The 20,101-nt window shown below is 39.3% G+C and overlaps 1 protein-coding gene across 6 annotated transcripts in view; it reads right to left on the bottom strand.

Annotated features, from left to right (window-relative positions):
* The window catches only part of LOC147144096 (plectin-like), a 139,111-nt gene that overhangs the window by 28,508 nt on the left and 90,502 nt on the right, over positions 1-20,101 (bottom strand). For 2 of the 6 annotated variants that reach the window (XM_086038252.1, XM_086038249.1), the window contains 8 exons: positions 10,628-10,689; positions 6,267-6,281; positions 5,645-5,737; positions 4,246-4,323; positions 4,057-4,149; positions 3,113-3,279; positions 1,706-1,821; positions 14-117 (listed from right to left, as the gene is read on the bottom strand). In XM_086038252.1, coding sequence (XP_085894378.1) covers positions 14-117; positions 1,706-1,821; positions 3,113-3,279; positions 4,057-4,149; positions 4,246-4,323; positions 5,645-5,737; positions 6,267-6,281; positions 10,628-10,689 — 728 coding nt within the window. Of the gene's footprint in view, positions 1-13; positions 118-1,705; positions 1,822-3,112; positions 3,280-4,044; positions 4,150-4,245; positions 4,324-5,047; positions 5,084-5,644; positions 5,738-6,266; positions 6,282-10,627; positions 10,690-20,101 lie in introns of all 6 variants that reach the window. The other 4 variants (XM_086038247.1, XM_086038248.1, XM_086038250.1 and 1 more) reach the window with 4 other exon arrangements.

The raw sequence follows: 20,101 nt of genomic DNA, 5'->3' as shown, positions 1-20,101 counted from the left end.
ATGTTTCACTCACGTTAGCTCTCATGCTGTCGTGTGCAGTAGCCCGAGGCATGACATCATACAAAGAAGACACGTAAGTGATGATGGATTTTTCATCAGGGTGGGCAACATCAACATCTGAAAGAACAAGGTAAATTGCATTACAAGTGACTCCATATTACACATATTACAATAACACAATTTGGTAAACAAATGTTTCCAGATTAAATGCATTAAGTAAGACTTGTTGCAAAAATACTGTATTTTCCAGAGTGTAAGCCACTACTTTTAGCCCACTTTTTGAACACTGCGGCTTTTAATGTGACACAGTTTGTACATGCATTTTTCATGACGAGCCTCAAGCCATCGATAGATTTACCCATAGTCTCGTCACATCTGACCAATGTAACTGTCTGAGTCCGCTCTCATACTGATTACTCGTCAGACATTTGTGGTTGGAGTGCGCACGCCAACTGTGAGAGACGAATACAGAAGTGTTGTGTGTGCATAGCAGTACGCGGCGATGTAGGAGTGAATATAGATAAAAGAGTACATAGTTGAGCGAAAATATGCATACTGTTGAGTTTAATGAGCATAGGGAAGGAGTGCCATAAATACAGCTATCTCATCAGGGCAACCCCCATCTCTCTGTTGTTTGTTTGGCAACCGACTACTAATGATAGGACAGCAAGTCCGGCCATGAGTGACATCCCCTCATCAACTTATTATATATGTCTGTGCATCCCATGCGTCACTCCAACATGTAACAAACTGGTTTACGAATGCTGCACTGTTGCGTGGCGAAGCTCATCGGTGAATTGCCCTTGCGTGGCAACAAGAGATAGACTGAGAGATTCTGAGATGCTCGTGTGTAACTAGCTGTGTTTGTTTGGTAAAAAAAAAATATTAACGGTGTTTAAGGTAAATATATATATATATATATATATTTTTTTTTTTAAATCCATCTGTGTAACGTCTATATATGCATATATCCTGTGTTAGAATGTGGAGACCCACTGCTATTAATAGGAAGCGGCCAGTGTGTGTACAAATGTGTTTTTCTGGCTAAATTTAGCAGTTGCGGCTTTTAGTCAAGTGTGTTTTGTAGTCCGGAAATTCCGGTAACATATTGTAATTATTACTCAATGTTTGTGGGGTTGACAGTGGCAAAAATGCAGTGTGTTGCTGTGGAGGCTTTCCCCCCAGTAAATATGATACATTGTTTAAAGTCGAAGTCAACCCAAACATTTTTTTTGCAAGAATATGTTCCCAGCAGGCCCACTTGTTGAAACACGGCATTGTGGTTAATTTTGCGTTTGTGGAATATAAGTTAAGCAGCACTCGTTTTTAGCCATCTCTGTGGGCGGCCATTTTGTCTTCTGTCGACTGAAAATGACATCACAACTGCTCACAACGACCAATCACGGCTGACCTGTTTTCTGAATCGGAGCCGTGGTTGGTCGCTGTGAGCAGTTGTGATTCCACAAAACCTATATTCCACAAACACAAAATTAATCAGAATGCAGTGTTTCAACTATTGGACCTGCTGGGAACATATTCTTGAAAAAAAATATGTTTGTGTTGACTTCCGCTTTAACATTGTGTACCTTTTCCAATAAACTCTACGACTAGAAAATGCACCAAGTAGTTTCTGGTACTATACAAGAAAATAATCATAACTGTGTATGATTTTAGAAATTAAAAAAAAAATGTAAGTCATTCATACCTTCAGGATCCAGAAGACGTGTCACACCCAGGTCTTTCTCAGCCACGTTGAAGGCCTGTTCAAGGTTCTGCAGGTTGGTCTGATGATACACTTTGCCCATGTCAATTAGCCTGGGACTAGGGGAACATGGAGGAAATAACCATTGAAAATAATCCTCAGGGGTCAAATATGTGTGTGTGTGTGGGGGGGGGGGTGTATACTGTATACATACTGGGGGTTTATAAAAATATATATACAGGAGTGCACATAAGTGGTGCGCTGGTGCGCATGAGGACTATAAATTGAATACTACGCTCCAGGTCAAGTCTGACAAAGCACTTTTGGGCACTTAGAATAGGTGAGTCTAGCCTCAATTCAAAGTCAAGTCAGCCACCACAACGATTGTCTCCAAGGGCCAACTTCAAAATAAAAACAAAGCTAACTAAGTCCATGTGCAGCATTGCTTGGTTTGCTTTTATATTGATATTGACCCTTGTTGCGCGTTGCATAGAGGGGTATGAACAACCGTTGTGGTGGCTGGCTTCCCGCGAACAGTTACATTGAACTGTACATTCGCTGTAAGGTAGTGGCTGAACGCATTGCAGGAGGGTCGCCAGCAAGACAGTTATCTCTGTGTCGCTGTGCCGCGGTTCTGATGGTCCATCAAAATATGTCCATATGTGAAAGCAGTCCGTGGTGCAGTGGACATTGGATGGCTACCTTTAGAGAATCATGCAAAGCTAGCTGATCACAAGGTACTAATACTGCAACTCAGAGGTGGGCAATTAATTTTTCGAATGGGCAATGCAACTCAATTGTGTCATATATTAATTTAATGTTGTTTTATAAAACGGTAAATTGTACTGTTTTAGTAAGCTTTCATTGTTCAGACCTGGTATTGTTATGTTGTTGTAATTAGGATATACAAATTGGAAACCAATGAAAAAGTGTATTCACTTATATTAAAAGAAATACAATATGTACACATATCAATGATAAACTTTGCCCAGATGTGCCGTAAGTCTTCCAAGTTCATCCATGAGGTCGGTGGGTCAGGAAAGTTCATTTGAGAACCATGGCAATATTTTTATGTGCATCTCTTCAATGATAATGGAAAATTCCAAATAAATCACTATCACATGCATTATACAATTAATCATTTTTAGTGTTACCATGCATGGCTAATATTGTTAATGAGACAAATCGAAGATGTCTGATCATAAGTCGTACTCGATCGCCCCCCCACCCCACCCCGCCACCCGCGTTTAGTATTTTTCTTGAAACTGTGGCAAACAATTTTACATCAATATTATATTTGAGCGTGTGTCCAAGTCCCAAACCTTTTCCAGTGTTTTTCTGAATTAAATTATGGATGATGGACAAGCTCGAACCTTAAAGCATTGAAAGCAAAAAAGTGAGCAGACTTACTAGTGTTTATGTATAACGGCATTGAAGAGTTTCCCATCCCTCCAGCTGGTGCTGAAGTTGTCACATCGGAGGCCTTGGTAGCCATCCGTCATCCTCTGAGACCAGAGAAGGAGCTTCTCCTTGGCCGTCATATCTTCAGATTGGCCGTTGACCTGAATATCTGAGATCTAAAATAGTACATATGAATTGTGTAGTTACACACTGAAAAAATGACCAAGATAAACAATTTCAGGAAATGTGGAAAAAAAATTAATCATTAGTTGATACCCAAAGTTTGAACAGAATCAATATAGGAAACCCAGGGTAAAAATATTTACTTCCAATGTAACTATAACCAAAAGTAGAATATACATCATAATTAAATGTGTTGAAGTTCGTTGTGCAGAATGCTACTACGGAATCGATACAGTTGTCTATAAGGTCTAAACGTGAATCATTTTAAGAATTCAATCTTGAGAATGTTGCATGGCAATTCATTAGACCCCCATCCAATATAACATTTAAGCCAGAGCTGCCCTGAATTATTCCAATGGTAATGAACAAATCATTCTTTTCTGTAACGTTTGATACAGCAATATGCCATAGCAGAGTTTTTTTTTTAACTCTGGAATCTTTAAGGATTTCTGCTTTTGCTTTTGGCATACAGAGCAGGAAGAGGCCTGTATATATGGGATGTGGTCTTGGCACACCTTACCCTTGGGAGTCAGGCAGAGTGACTCATACTCACACACCCTCTCTGCGTTAGTATGTTATGGTGACTTCTCAGATTGTGGTAAGAATTTATTATGGAAATACAGAATATTCTCTGCGAGCAGCATGGCAGGGTGCAGTCCATTCTGATTGGTTCCAAAGAGTTGGGAAGAGGGAAATGACAGGTGCAGATCCCAGAGATGGAGGGATGGAGCGATAAAATGATAAAACACAACACTGACAGCGGAGGAGACCTGGAAGTGAAGGATGATGGTCCATATTAACCCAAGAGTCAACTTGGGGTTCCCGTCTGCGATGTCATCATTTCTGATGTTAACAAGCTTGACCTAGAGAAAAAAAATTGACAAAAAGCAGTAGTTTGATCAGAAAATACAGTCATGGGCAAACAATTTCAATTTTTACTTAAATATTATATATTTTACCTGCCGGTGCTTGAGGAAGTCCAGTGCTATTTGTACATTCTGCAGTTTGTGGAATCTCATGCGGCCTTTCTCTCTGGGCTGAAGAGAACAAAGAATATAATTTAAGCATGCTATTTAAAAGCTATGACTGGATTAAAGGGGATAACTAAAAGGAAATGTGGATGTCACTTGAAATTAGAATAACAAAATAATGTTGAACCAAAATTCTCATGTTTCCATCAAAAAATAAGCGCAGTTGTGCCGAAGTTTGGTTGTTTTATTAACCTTTTCACAGCAGTCATTATCACATAATAAAATAGTCATTTGTTGGAACATTACAGATATAACCAATCCAAGTGATTAGAGTGCCATTCTATGAAGGTTGAAGAGAACTATGGTCTTGTTATTTTATTTCTTGTGGATGTGGTGAGGTCATGGTAAAACTTGGCACTTTATTTTTAGGTTGTTTTCTGTTTTTTCTTCTAATGTGGAGGAATATTCTACCAACAAACCAAACCAAACAAAGGAATAATTTAAAGGTAACCTCATGGCACAGTATTGTATGACTCTAGTTTTTAGCTACGATGAAAATGTACATTATTTACAACCCACCGCCCTCCCCCCCCAAAAGCCCAAATAATATATAAGAAAGCAACAGCTAAATCCAGTAGATTAAGCAAACCTATTGATGGTAAAAGTATAATAAAACATAAAAAGTTGAGTAGGAGATCAAATTATTGTCTCTAACCAAATCTCTGGGAAGACACATGTAAATGATGGGGGAAGTGTGGAATATGACAAGCCAGTTTATAAACCAACTCACCAATTGAACTCTCCTGAGAACGTTTCTTTCCCTCAGCTAGCTCCAAGAGGAGCAATGCAAAGAGAGCCAGATGGCAGTGATCAGTTCACACAGAGAAAGGTTAAAGGGATGCAAACAGGAGGTGAAGGAGAAGAGGGAGAACAGGAGCCGAGCTCTGGATGGAACAGGCCATCATAAACAAAGGCCAAAGTTTAAGTTCAAGATCATGTTCACTTCTGACCACTGACAAAAAAAGTGTCTAATATTAGCAGGGATGGGCATTTGACCACGTTTCCTTGAATTAAGGGTAATCTTTTCATTATCAAATAAATCAAATGTTTTAAAACACAATTATAGATTCATGTTAGATGAGAGAAAATAAACTCGGTTTCAATACCAGTTTTGCATTGAGCAGAATAATTTTGTGCAGCGATCTTCTATTTCAGAGGTCATGTGGTTGCTTAAGGCCACCAGTTGACACTAAATCAACACTGCCTCTATCATAGAGCCAAGTAGTGCACTATATCGATGACAAAATATAACAGGAATATCATGATAAAAATAAAAAGAGCATTTGTTTCTTCAAATCAAATTTTTGAGACATACAGCAATACTGACCAATTTTTCTCCAGAGAGGACCTCCAGCAATGAGATCAGGTTATGTCCATCTCGAAGGTCCTCATACAGATCTGACACATGATGACGCTGAGCCTGCCAGAAGAAACACGACAAAATATATAAGCGATGGTTACACTAGTATATCTTGAGGAGGATTGTACAACAGTTGTATTAGCTAATTTAAACTAACTGGAATTGGCGTCTGAGTTTGTTCGAGAAGAATTCCCCTTCAGCTGTCTTATCTGTCAGTTCAATTATATTGTACATAAATCAAGAATGTACTGCCGAAAGCAACTCAAGTCTGAGCCTTCCTAAAGATGCAGAATAAAATGTGAGGAATCTGTGAGTTAACCCAGATTGGCCAAAACCAAAATCAACTTAATCACATGAATGAAGATTTAAAGATGGCAAAGAAACTGAAAAACTGTGGTTACTGAGTAAGTGATGGAGGTGCAGTTGTAATTCCCATTTCACCAGTGTTCAGACAAGTCGGAAGGTGAGCAATGTGAAAATAGGGCACACACGGTAAATGTGGGGGCTGTCACAATGCAAGTACTGTACCAGCCATCCTTCCAGTCCACACATGTTGAGAAGAGCTAAACTAGAACATGCTGGTACCTACCTCTGCTCTCCAGGGCTAAACAGAGAGATTAAAACAGATGAGTAATGTACAAAAGGAATGGAAACACGTTAGAGCTGGAAAAATAAAAATTGCAAGTGCAAGGTGCAGTATGATCTACTGAATGAAGAATAGACGATTTAGTGGTAAGCATGATAACAGAAGGTAAAGAGAAGGAGACATTTTGATTAGCGTAGTCAAAGACTAAATATTACTAAAGAACGGTTTTGTTTGGTCTTGTAGCAAAAGAAACCTCAGCCCCTAAATGGAATGAAACAAAATTGCCCTTACAAGTTTGAACAGCGCATGATTCATTTTGGCAAGAATTGAAACCACCCTGATCATAAATCTACAACCAGATTAAGCCACAAAGTGGCCACCAGGGTTCACTGTTGACACACTTTAACTGCTTCCTAGAGAGACTTGGATAATACGATATTTATTATTATGCAAGTAATGCAACTATAGTCCAAGGAATGCATATTTCATCTTTAATGATTTAAAATTAATTCTCAGAGTAACATTGACTCACAAAGTTGTACATGTATTATGCTAATTTTAATTTCCAATTTGTCCTGTTTAGAAAGTTGTCACTGCTTCGCTTATTTACTTGCATATCAGCACCTTTTAATAACATTGTGATGAATGGCGTATGTGGATTCCACATGATCAGATGTGGTTCTACAATACAAATTACCCTAAAAGCCAAATATAACGGTTTTGCTCTGGGGGTAAAAAACAATTCCAAAAGAAGATTGACGGGCCCTCAAACCTGTCACCAACTACTCTGTCATCAAGCAGTTAATGTGCCCTGCATTTGACATTAAGTAAACATAACCTTACGTAATCCTCTACAACTCATTGACTGAGCAAGGAATACTCCACTCTGTGTCCCTAAAGAGCCCTACCACACCCATACTATAGTATGTCCTGTAGTCCACCATTTAATTATCACTATCAATCACTTTGTCAGTTCATCGTTAGCACAGCATTCCATACTGTTAACACATTCCTGTCCAAATGTGAGTCCTTCTCATCCATGGGGGGAATTTAATGTATCATTTTCCCCATGTTTTGTTTAATTAAAGCCATCTCATGTTACCAATAGTCTCTTGACTAAATAGATATTTACCTTTGGGGTTTTATGTTCATTGGAAGATTTTAATCGCTGTCTTCACTCCTTATGACTCAAATGAACATGGCAGTGATGTATTACATACTACTTGCATGTAAAAATATATATCCAGTCACTTTTACTGATGTTAATAAGAAATACTTGTATTCAAGTGTTAAGTGTTTGTAATTCTTGCAACTATAAGGCATTTATGATATCAGATGATGACATAATCAACAGGGAAAATCCAGTTAAGAAACATACTCTATTTAGAAATGTCAGACTTTGTAATACATTATTTACTACTGTAGTACTGAAGCTGTTTAATTAAGGTGTCCTCAACAACTTATTTTACCAAATTAATTAAGTTGATATACAATAGACACAAACTGAAGGTAATTTCAGAATGACTAAATGACTTGTCTTAAGATGCAGTTCCAACTTCATCTCAACTGTAATTTGGGAGCGCTAAACTAGTTACCTGAACAACTCCTGATAAAAAAAAAAAAATGTTACAAATAGGAAGTAGGAAGAGGAGGGCATTCCATCAGAAGGTGAGGCCCTGATGGACGCCCGTTTTGCTGATTAATGATGAATGATAGGAAACTTTGAAAAAATTTCGTACTAAGCACTGACGGAAGTGGGTTTTTGTCCGTCGGTGTAATCGTCACCAGTAAAGACGGACCTCTCAGTCCGTCACTGACGGGCGCCCGTTTTACTGACGACTGATAGAAAGACGCTACGCCTGCCTCGTGAGTTTGTTTGCGGGGCTGAATACAGCAGGGTTGCTTCCATTGACTATACTGTATATGGAAATCCTTTCCACCTCCTGTACAATAGGTGGTGGTATGCGCCAAAGAGCTATACTATAATCCGACCTAATGAAGAAGAAGACAACAACTCACATTTATAGACAAGAGTAGTAGTGCGAGCAACTTGGATTGGATTCTACTCTTGCCCACAATGCGAAGCGGGATTCTGGTTGAGGTTAAGCTATTTTGAACTTCAAAACGTTTTGGCGTTTTAGGAGTTAAAACAGTCTCAGGCAGCCACCAGCGTGCTCCACTGAACTTAACAGTTCAATAGATTTATAATAAGTGTAGGTGAAATGTATGTGAGTGTATGTGCGTGTAAAGCTCTTTAGGTAGACACCGTATAATGTAGATACAATGACAGAACTGGGTGGCGGGAGGGGGTGGTTGCTAGTGAAAGTTTACTTGGACTCGCCGATGGACGGCCATTTAAAATTAGAGGCGGACCGGTCTATAGATGGGTAAAAAATGTTTCCACCCGCAAACAAAGGTGAATGACGGATGACGGAAGGGTACCCATGCTGCAGACGGATGATGAATAACGGGCGCTCAATTTTTAATAAAATGCCCAGCTCTGTACACCGATATATATTGCACTATATACCATTACCATTTTCATAACATTTGATTTTTCATCTGTTGGACTATGACGAGTTTTTTTTGGGAGGAGTGGGGCAGCAACGTTGCTGGATTGACGATAGACAGATTGGCGGATCGGTGAAATTTAATGACTGAAGTGATGACGGAAGCGCGGTTAATAATATGACGGACTGACCGACTGTCGATTGCAGCTTGGTTCAGCTTGAAAAGATGATGGACTGATGATGATGGAGGGGTGTCCAGGCTGCTGACGAATGACAAATGATGGACCGGCAACATTTTGCAAATTGCCCACCTCTGCTAGTAGGTACAACTAATGGAGCAATGATGTTTACACTTGAAGCTCAGAGGAAATGTGCATGCTACAGTGTGTCAAAATGCAAGTGCCCAACTAAAACTTCCGTAGCCCATGTACTACTGTTGTCCTCAACAACCATAAGCATTGGGCTGACACCCAAATTTGACTTCTCAGAGGCAACTAAGATGATCCAGATGTCTATGAGTCACACGCCAAAGTTTGCAGTGAACACAAACAGTAAGTGAAATAAGAACATGTGAATAAGTGTGTATGTGGTCGTGGCACAATAAGTGCTGCACTCACATGGAAAGGAAAACATTATTCTGTGCTGCCAACCCCGCCACACCCCGCCGTCCACCCCAACCTCATTCCCTATCTTTTCTAAGGGAGCCGAATGGATCCAGTGAAGAAAATGCGCAAATAACGATACAGTATAGCACTTAATGCCTTAAGGCTACAAATATATGACTGTCATTTGTAGTGTTTAGGAAGACAAGAGACAAAATTTGATATATTTTCACGACTATGAGGGAGGGGTTTGTGTTACTGAAGCAAATATTTCACTCAAGAGAAACTTCATAGGGCCCCCGCGGACTGTTTACACTCATGGATTAGCCATTCATCAAGTGGCTTTCAGGCTTCAGATTGAGAATAAAAAGAGTGGAAGGTGAAAGTGGATGAATGGTTCATACATATTCTGAGTTGATGAATGACTGGGCTTCTGGCAAGCCTCTCTATTATTATATTTGCGGTGTTAGTGATGTAAACAAAGATGAGAGACAACTAACCACCTATTGTGTACAAATAGAGAGTGGGCAGAGATATTTCTACGGTATTTCTAAAATGGACCCAAGAGGGATAGCCAACTGTACGTGATTATTTTTGACTTTGAAAATAACACAATCAATTTATTTTGATGAAGCAAGGGATGGTGGTTACGGTCATCCAAAAATGGTGACCCCAAATACATTAACAGAATACTGCTATGCTACAGTTTTATCAAAACTAGGCAACTGTTCATAATACTAATGAATCACTAATATTTAATACATAAAAATATTAATTGTGCTTTTATTTTATCAAGTTATTTCTATTTCTTAGTTATTAATCAATAGATGTATATATGTTTTGACCATATATTTTTATGCTTTTTTCCTCCGTATACATTAATGTGATCACTCAATTCTTGCCAACAAAAATGAAACATGCCCAACTATTTGCTGTGATTGCAGTTTGTGCTTTTAATGCTTAAGGGTAAATTCATTAACTTCACCACTCACTGTCGACACTCATTTAACACTTAGCTTTGCATCATGTAGTCGACAGAAAATTAGTGCAGAAAGATGTTGAAGACTACAACGTTATTTTATTATTTTGTTGGTGCTCCCCCCATTTCCATGGTGCTCTTAAGACAAAATAATAGCAATACTACCAACGACTTTCTTCAACATTCTTCATAGGGATCGGTGAAAGTGGAGGACTAGTGTATGTTTTCTGCATACAGTGATTATCGCAAGACGGTTTGAAGAATGGCCATTACCTTAATCAAGTGCTTGTTCACCCATTTTGTGAAGGTCTTTTTCTGTACTCGATCTCGTTCATCTGCAAAATACGGAAACCACAATTAAACATCAGAATATGGCATTTCCGGTGTATTAATGTAAATTTCCTGTAGAGCTGCAAGATGGAAAAACAATTCTGTAGGGCCATTGTGTCCCTTGAAATCTTACAGCTAAATACAATGCATACAGAGCGATAGTAGCGGTTAATACCTTAAATGTGTTCATATGGATAAAGTGAACAAAAAGGTGTGGTTGCTAAGTTAGTAGGTGCGTTTCATTTCGGGACAAACATAATGTAGGTGTAAAACACCATTGTATGACTGCATCTGAGTCAGAATGCATCAGTGTACATGTATTAAAGGTAGATTTGCCCCATTGTCTCAAAGAGCTTGTATCTACAAGGAAATGTCCCAATCCGTCTCAAACGTTAGCATACTGTCTCTATATATGACGAGACACGGCACAGAGTGCCTAGTGCAGCAAGAACTTATCCAACAAGACACAGCAAGACCCAGATAGGGAACACACCCATTAATGCAACTACAGTACCTGCATTTACCCACCTCCTGTTGTGTCTCTTTGAGAGAACGGGTGAAAACCACAAGGTGTGTTACAACGACGTGTATTATTGTGTCTACTCTGAACCATTCAAGCTACAAAGGATACTGCTCACTAGAATGTCAAAGTGAAGTGTAAAGCTTGAATTAGGGACAGACTGAGGAATTTCTTCTACTCCATGCAACTTGTGACTCTTCTACACATAATTATTGACTCACACAGCATGTCCCATATTGTACTAGAGTGACCTATGGCCATCAATAAAGTCATTTATCTTATCAGTTTAAAGAGAGTGACATCCACAGCATGGTGACACACCCAGTAACGGGTAAGCAAAGGGTAGAAATACAATCCCTCCAAAGTAGATGCCCAAATGCTACATTAATTTCCTTACAATAATCCTACTAATACATTATAGAACTTGGAAGAGGTGGACACCACTTGAATGGCACTCCTGGGAATTTTTTTTGGACTTGAACTTAATTGAACCACTGTGATCTCTTTCTGTCTGACAACAGGGCAGTTTGCCAACTAGATTTGTGCCACAGACTAACACTAACACTCTTTCCTAAAAAACGCTTTCGACATGACTTTCTCCTTGGCAAATGTGGTCAATGCATTCTTCCCCCACTGTGTTACCTCACACTATTTCCCCTGTTGCATGCTGACATTTGACATCAGTACTGAGTGTGACACAAGAGAAAAGTCAACAGTAGCAACGTCTACAATCTACAAGATTTCACTACTGCATGGCACGAGGTACGCATATATCACATAAGTAACCCACTTTGCATATCATGCTTAGTCTTATTGAATTAAAATGTATGAATCATATTGTCCATAAATATAGTCAAATAATCTTAAAGTATTTGGTTTGGAGATGAAAATTCAACTGGTAAGTGAGCTATAAAGACAAATGGAAGGATGCTGCACAACAAGGTATGACTGACCAATTCCAACTTCTCATACTTGTACCTTTCCTGGTGTCCATAGCCTTCAACATGCCCTGGTAATAGATTTCATCTGAGGGCATCCTCTCTCTGCCCATGCTGTCAGATGAAAAATTCCTGTACCGTTGATGTGAAGAGGCCATTTTCTCTCAAGTCTGCTTCACACAAGTAATATGCCTAACTTCAAAATACCATTGGCGATGAGTTGCCAATATGATCTTGATCTTGGCTCTATCTGTCCTTTGCTTTGTCCCAGCAGTCTTGTGGCACTGGTTCTCTCACTACTTGAAAAATCCACCAATTTCTCCTCTTGCTTCTGAACCTCCCCACTCCCTGACTGGGTTCAGTTTTCCCCTTCTTTATCCTCCTTGTGTGTTTTTCCTATCCCTTTTCTCCGCTCACCCAGTCTCTTTCATAGTAAATGGTGCCTGTGGGCTATAAAGTCCAGGCCTGTCTTCCTATGTGTCGTTCCGAGTGTGTATTTAGTGGAGGACATTGTGGGTAGGGCTCGAAACACACCCTAAGCCAGAAGAGGAGGGAGGCGGGAGAAGTGTGGTAACAAGCGTGTACTATCACTTAATCATCCCATTTGTGAAAAATATCACACACACCCTCTTGCTAAGTCAGAAAGCACAATGCTGCATATTTGTACACAGATAACCCCTGGTATTCACAGGCAATAAGGACCAAGCCATGACCCGAATAATTGACTCCTTAAAATGAGTTTGTAATTATATATAGATGCCACAAGATGTCAGCAAAGCAGTAAAGACAAAGACCATCAAGTATCAACACTATGCATGTAGCATATGCCCAATCATAAAAGCATGTTACAAACATTTTTTTTCTCCAAGAATGTGTTCTATGCAAGCCCACTAGTTGAAACAGGGCATTCTGATAAATATTGCGTTTGTGGAATAATTGTTAATTCACTCTTTTTTAGCCATCTCTGGTCAGCCGTGATTGGTCGTTGTGAGCAGTTGTGATGTCATTTTCAGTTGGCAGAGATAAGACTAAAATGAGTGCATTTTGCTGCTTAACTTATATCCCACGAACGCAAAATTAATCAGAATGCCGTGTTTCAACTAGTGGGCCTGCTGGGAACATATTATTGAAAAAAATATGTTTGGGTTGACTTCCACTTTAAATGATTCAACACATATAAACCACCTTCGCACACGGTTCATCAATGGTATTAACAGAGCTGGGCATTTTACTAAAAATTGAGCATCCGTTATTCGTCATCCGTCTGCAGCGTGGGTAACCTTCCGTTGTCCGTCATTCGCCTTTTTTTCCGGGGTGAAAAAATAGTTCCCGTCTCTAAAATTTGAGGCGGACCTACCTATAGACGGGTACTATTTTTCCCCGACGGGAAAAAAGGCGAATGACTAACGACAGAAGGGTACCCACGCTACAGACGAATGATAAATAACGGACGTCCAATTTTTAGGAAAATACCCAGCCCTGTTGTTTAATACCAGAAAATTGCACCATCAGAATTAGGAAAAGTCAAGAGGCCAGGAGCATCTTCTATCTATATACGCAGAGTAATAACACATCAGTGTTTAAAAACAGTCAAAATGACTGCTCTCGTAGTCCTAGTGTTACTGGCTACATTGGTAGGGAAGCAGAAGCACACTTTCAGTTTCGCTTTTGATTGTGCACAAGTCACACTCATGGACTGATATTGAACTGAAGTGACTTATCACATTTCTACCCAAAAAGAACACAGTAAGTCATTCACTGCCTAAAACACACACACCCACACACAATCTAATCCCGCTTTCAGCGTATTAAACATTACTTTTGTCGAACATTTCTCAGAAATGTGGTGATAAGTGTTGAGGTAGGAAGGGTTCTACGAGAAAGCCTGGGAGGCCAATGGAGACACAATCGTTCATTCATTCATTCATTATCCATACCGCTTATCCTCACAAGGGTCGCGGGCGTGCTGGAGCCTATCCCAGCTGTCTTTGGGCAGTAGGCGGGGGACACCCTGAATTGGTTGCCAGCCAATCGCAGGGCACACAGATACAAACATCCGCACTCACAATCACACCTAGGGGCAATTTAGACAGTCCAATCAACTTACCATGCATGTTTTTGTAATGTGGGAGGAAACCGGAGTACCCGGAGAAAACCCACACAGGCACGGGGAGAACATGCAAACTCCACACAGGGAGGCCGGAGCCAGGATCGAACCCACGACCTCTGAACTGTGAGGCGGACGTGCTAACCAGTCGACCACCGTGCCGCCGGAGACACAATCGTTCCATTTTAAAAGAGCAATACCCTTGTCACTCAATCAAATTGAATTTTGCCTGGTCTTTTCACTTGAAATAATACGATTGACTTGCTGTGGCCAACAGCTTTAAGAGGTGATCAGCAAAACAGCCAACAGCTTAAAGAGGTGATCAGCAAAACAGCTCAGACTAATTACCCATTTCCTGTGTTGTGGACTTTAATTCCAAACACGTCTTTATTATTTCCTGTGAACCATTGGTTTTGCCTTGGAGGTGCAGTGACACACCAGTGATTAGTGGGAAAAAGAATGCAGAGAATTTGCTTTATTGTACTGTACTACTATAAAGAACAAAGACTTATGATGACTAGGGATGGGTGAGTACCGAGACTAGGCATTGGTCCTCGCGAAGGATACTGATACCTGCCACCGATACTTAATCAAATAGTTTTCCTTGCCAGTACTTGGTGCGACAATGCGGCCGTTGGACATAGCGGTGAATCAACATGTTCGTCAGAAAGACAGAAAGTTCTCTGTTTACAATTATTTGTCATTGCGTTCATTGAAATTGTATGTATTATAAGTACTTGTGGTATTTGTATTGATGAGTACTCGAGTGAATACTCGAACTGGTATTGTTCTGAAAAAAGTGCTATCGAACATCCCTATCAATGACTTTTGAGTTGTTTTATGAATATAACAGTTCTCTATATACAGTAGTTATGACAGCTAGACTGGAAGGCAGGGTGTTTTCTCCTGCTGTTTAATCCCATTTGTTTAATTTTTTTAGCAGTGAGCTGACTTTATATAAAGATGTATCACACTTCCCCACCTTTTCTGACATCAGCCTCTGAGACAACCAAAGCCATTTTTCAAAGGTGCAAAGTATTAAACCCAACCTGTACGAACATGAAGGCGCTGCATTTGTCAGTGTGAGTCTGCTTGGGTGGGGCTGTGTTAGCTCATTTTGAGCTACGTTTTTAAGATCAAGAGACACACCCTTGTAGTTCCATTGAATGTCTAGGCAAGCTTAGGAATTCAGGAGTGGTGCATGGGTGGGCAATTTGGAGCCCAAAAAAGGAAAAATGATCATGATTTACTTTTCATACGGATTTAAGAGTCATATAGCATTGCGTCTGACATTGCTTATGTGGTTATACCATGTTTAAATGAATGGGATCACCATGAAACATGATGATTACCTTCCTGATCACACATTACAAACAGGACACACCTTTCTGTTTGACCTAATATGTAACTACAACAATTTTGTAAATAGAAACTTTTAATGACAACTATTTTTTTTTTTTACAGGGAATGGGCATGTATGATGAATTGTTCATTAGGAATTAGGTAGATTGTGTAGAATTACTGATTGTGTCTTGAAGCAACCGAGGCAAGATTTTGTCAGTTACTTGGTTAAAATCAGCAGAAGCGCCATTTATTCTCAATTAGTCATGCTGAACGTAATGATTAATGAATAAACTCTCCAAAATACTGTTTTGAAAGTGTGGCAAATTATAGTGTTTATAGCAAAGTATTGTATTTGTGTAAAAGGTTTCTGGTGCACACCAGTACTCATTTTGCTGGACATGAGAATGGGAACAAAATAATGCTTGGATTTTGAGAGGATATTCAACTAAATGCTTGTGAGAAGACGTTGACTACAGAGCTCCAAGTTGGCTTTGACAGTGGAGTTTCGTCTTTGAGCTTCTCACATCAGGGGTCGTTCCCAGCAAGTCATGTTCCAATGGCTCAGGTTTTACTTCCTGGCACAACCCTCCCATTTATCTGGGCTTGGACCAGCATTGGTCCTCTCTAGTGAAATTGGACCTATTGAAGCTGCATGAAAAGAAACCATACACGGTATACCTCGATACTACCAAGGTTCCATCAGTGGAGCATACAGTAAAAAGTAGAGCTACTCTACCAAATCGCAGCCGACAAAGATACAGCAACTGTGGAACACTGTCGTCATGACCTCTTTCCTCCACAAAGGAGACGTATCATTAAGGTCTCAAAATGCCTTCTACTCGACTCCCTCGTCCTGCTTCATTAAAACCAGATGGAACACCCCGATCTTATACAAGCAGTCAGAGCTTGGGGAAATTTTAAGAACGATATAGGGTTTTTGCTACATCACAAATTATATCGCATGACAATTTATTTTATGACTTACATGCATTTTATTATTTATTTGACTATATGTTGACCTCCACAAACATTTTACTCTATAGACTGTAGGATCAATACTGGTCTCCTGATTTGTTTTCATCAATGGAATTGATCCAAACAACATCCTTCAGTTCAGTCCAATTTGAATTAGTTCAGGTTTTCAAATAAAAAATGATTTACCTCAGTAGTATGTGACTCCCATGACAAATAGTGCTCTTTTTAACAGTTGCTGTTGTTGGCCTGAATGCGACTATGTTTTCTACACACAGTCCACAGATGAGGACACTGTCATTTAATCATGCCATTTGAATTTGGACTTGTAAAGTTATAGAAAACACACCAGTGGTTTTTCACTGAAGTCTGGTTGCTGGCCATGGCTGCATAGCATGTTAAGTAGAGGTTGGCCACACTGAGCATCTTGTTGAATTTATCATCTTAGCTGTTTGAAATTACTATTAAGGTTTAAATGTATGTGTGCTCAAACGAACACCAATAACCAATGCACCGATTAAAAAGAAATCAACCTGTATTTTCTTTCAACAATATGTTCCCAGCAGGCCCACTAGTTGAAACACAGCATTCTGATTAATAATGCAGTTGCGATGTCATTTTCAGTCGACAGAAGTGATAAAATGGCCACCCCCGGAGAGGGCTAAAAATGGGAAATTAACTCTTATTCCACAAACGCAATATTTATCAGAATGCCTTGTTTCCATAGAACATATTCCTGAAAAAAATATGTTTGGGTTGACTTCCCTTTAAGGATATTCCAAAGCTATGTAGCAATAAATATACATTGCATTCTTGCTACCATTATGGGAAACATAACCTATATTTACAGTAGGTCGATGTTGATTCCTGAACAAATTACATGGACAAAAGAAGGCAAATTTTAGGATGGATGGCGTATGTTAATGCTGAACCCATTTGAAGTTTTCCGAAAAGATTCTTTGTGAGGGCTGCAGAACACTGGCGTCGATTTATGTTACATCTATTACTAGGCTCATATTTCTTCCATAACGGCAAGTCTTCACTGGTCCATTCAGGTGAGAGCGTACATAATATTGCATTATCTGGCCCACCACACCTTAGCCATAGAAAAGGAATGTTGATAAAAGTAGGAGTGACCTAAACACACCCTAAGGGTTACATTACAGAGTTATCTTTCTAAGAAGGGGAGGAGAATTTTGGAAAAAGAAAGGCAGGACCAGATAGCTAGCACATCAATCACATTACATACCAGATGGTAACCCTGCAGTCCTCTGCATAACACGCCTTTTGATCGTAAAACAAGCATCAGTTTGGTAAACAGTTCTAGTGATGGAAATAACTCCACAACTTTAGTCATATTCTCTCAAAACTTCCTTCCTTCCTTCCTTGTCCATGTGCCCCTCATCTAAAATGTAATTTTGACAAAGCCGAGGTTCTCCATTATCAGTGGCCCATTTGGCTCAGGGCCACAACGTGACACATTGCATAAATAAGTACAATGAAATTAATACCTGCTTGCTTTTCACATATCAAATATTTTGAGTTAATTCCACTTAAATTGATCAATCATCATTGATTTTTTTTAACCACGCTGCACACATTTTCTTGCACATCAGGTTAAATCCTTCAATAGAGAGAAAGAAAAATGTCAAATATTAAATATTTAGTTGGATTTTATACTATATTTATAATATATAAAGCCAGTGCTGGTTCTGGCAGAGCCTCCCCAACATGGCTCAGGCCACCACCCAAAAAGGCTTCATGTACGACCGTGCAAATTGCTTTTCTCCTTTTTATAATTCAAAATGACCGCTTTTAAAAATGGTTATCAAAACGACAACACTAGTGGTGGCTTCTGTCTTGGACTGCATTGCAAATATAATTACATTTTTCTTAAATATGAATACATTATTGTCATAATGGCCTATACAATGAACCTGCAGAGTACATACATATATTTAAGTATATCTGCATCAATCCAGTTAAATCAAATATGCAAGTTGTTTTACCAAATCCACCTATTTGCTGACACTGGACCATTATCTTCCACTTCACACTCCACCCTGATGGCAGACATCTGATTGAGATGCCCAAATTCAGTGTAACTAGCCATCTGAAAAACGTATCAACTCAACAAGCCTCTGGATTAGACACAACAGCTGAGTTTTAAAATAGCTCAGCTCTGAGCTGTAGAGGCCTGGAAAGCCACCAAGCGTCACAGTGGCCATCAGGCCAGTCGTTAAAACTGATCTATTTAGCTTGGATAGACATGCAACCGGGTGGTGTACAGAGCTGAGGGTGGTGTGCTTGTACTGGCTTTAAAACAGCATTGAGTGTCTCCCTCTGCAGGTCAGAGCATCAAATATCTCTTCATCAAGCCTGAAAGTAAATAAGAGTATCTAATGTTTCCATCCGATTTGAATTGAAGTTGAGGAAGTTTTTTGAAGGAATTTAAAGTCTATATTAGCAGTAGTTTTTCCTCACTCAGTTCCCACTTTTTGTATTACCCAACTTCTGTAAGACAAGTACAAATAGTCTTGCTGACATTTCCTCTTTTTAAATGGTATTTTTGGACATTTCTTTAACTAATGTGTTACAACTACCAAACTTGTATCCAATGAAACTGCACCAGCATTAGGCTGTCAAAAAGATTTGTTCTTCTAAAAGACTTCTGTTAAACTGCCTTAATCAAGAGGAAAAAAAATATTCCTGAGGGATGTATTTCAAGACTAAATAAATGTAGATAGATATAGCGAATTAATATGGAAATAAAATGTGCCAAAAATATTACTTAGCCGAAATGTGTAATCTGTTGATGAAAAGAAAAGACTACTGCACAACCTTGACCAATAATATGGCATTTCATTGAAAAAGGGGGAACTTGACAAATGTTTCTATGGCGACTGTATACTTGCAGCACCACTTAACAGTACAGCCATGATTGCAAATCATTACCGTATTCTTTGTCACAGATGGTTTCATGTCCGACACGTTTGCCATGAAAAGTAAAATAATACTTTTCAGAAGCAAAAAAAAGTTTACTCCCAGTAAAGAGAAATATATTTTGACCACTAGATGGCGACAGTACAGCAACAACCAACCAACTTCATTCAGTTGTTTCCTCATCCTTAAATTATTACCATTACATTCATGATGAGATATATTATTCATTGTATGATTACATTGCAGCATTTCCTTTCTCTGCGACATATCTTGTTTGGACTGGATTACTCATGTTGAAACTGTTGTCCCACCAATGCTGTCCACTTGTTGTAGTTTGTCCGATAGACAGAACATCATCAGAAGAATTGTAATCGTATTGGGATGTATAACCAGCAAGCTGCACAACTCTCATTTATGGAATTAATGTTACATTAATCACCGCATGTTCTGTCCAAGTTCTGTTCCTGTCATGAGTAATAATCACAAATAGTATAGTAGAGCCTGATTTACTAAGATCCCGAATAGAGGGCGCTATATTTTGCATTCACTCTAACAGATTGTGCACACTATTAGTGGGAGTGTTGCGCATGATT

The sequence above is a fragment of the Filicampus tigris genome, chromosome 8, assembly GCF_054856515.1.
Source record: "Filicampus tigris isolate MCC_2025a chromosome 8, RoL_Ftig_1.0, whole genome shotgun sequence".
NCBI classification, from domain to species: domain Eukaryota; kingdom Metazoa; phylum Chordata; class Actinopteri; order Syngnathiformes; family Syngnathidae; genus Filicampus; species Filicampus tigris.
The sequence above is the reverse complement of the archived record's forward strand: the minus strand, read 5'-3'. Positions and strand labels throughout refer to the sequence as shown.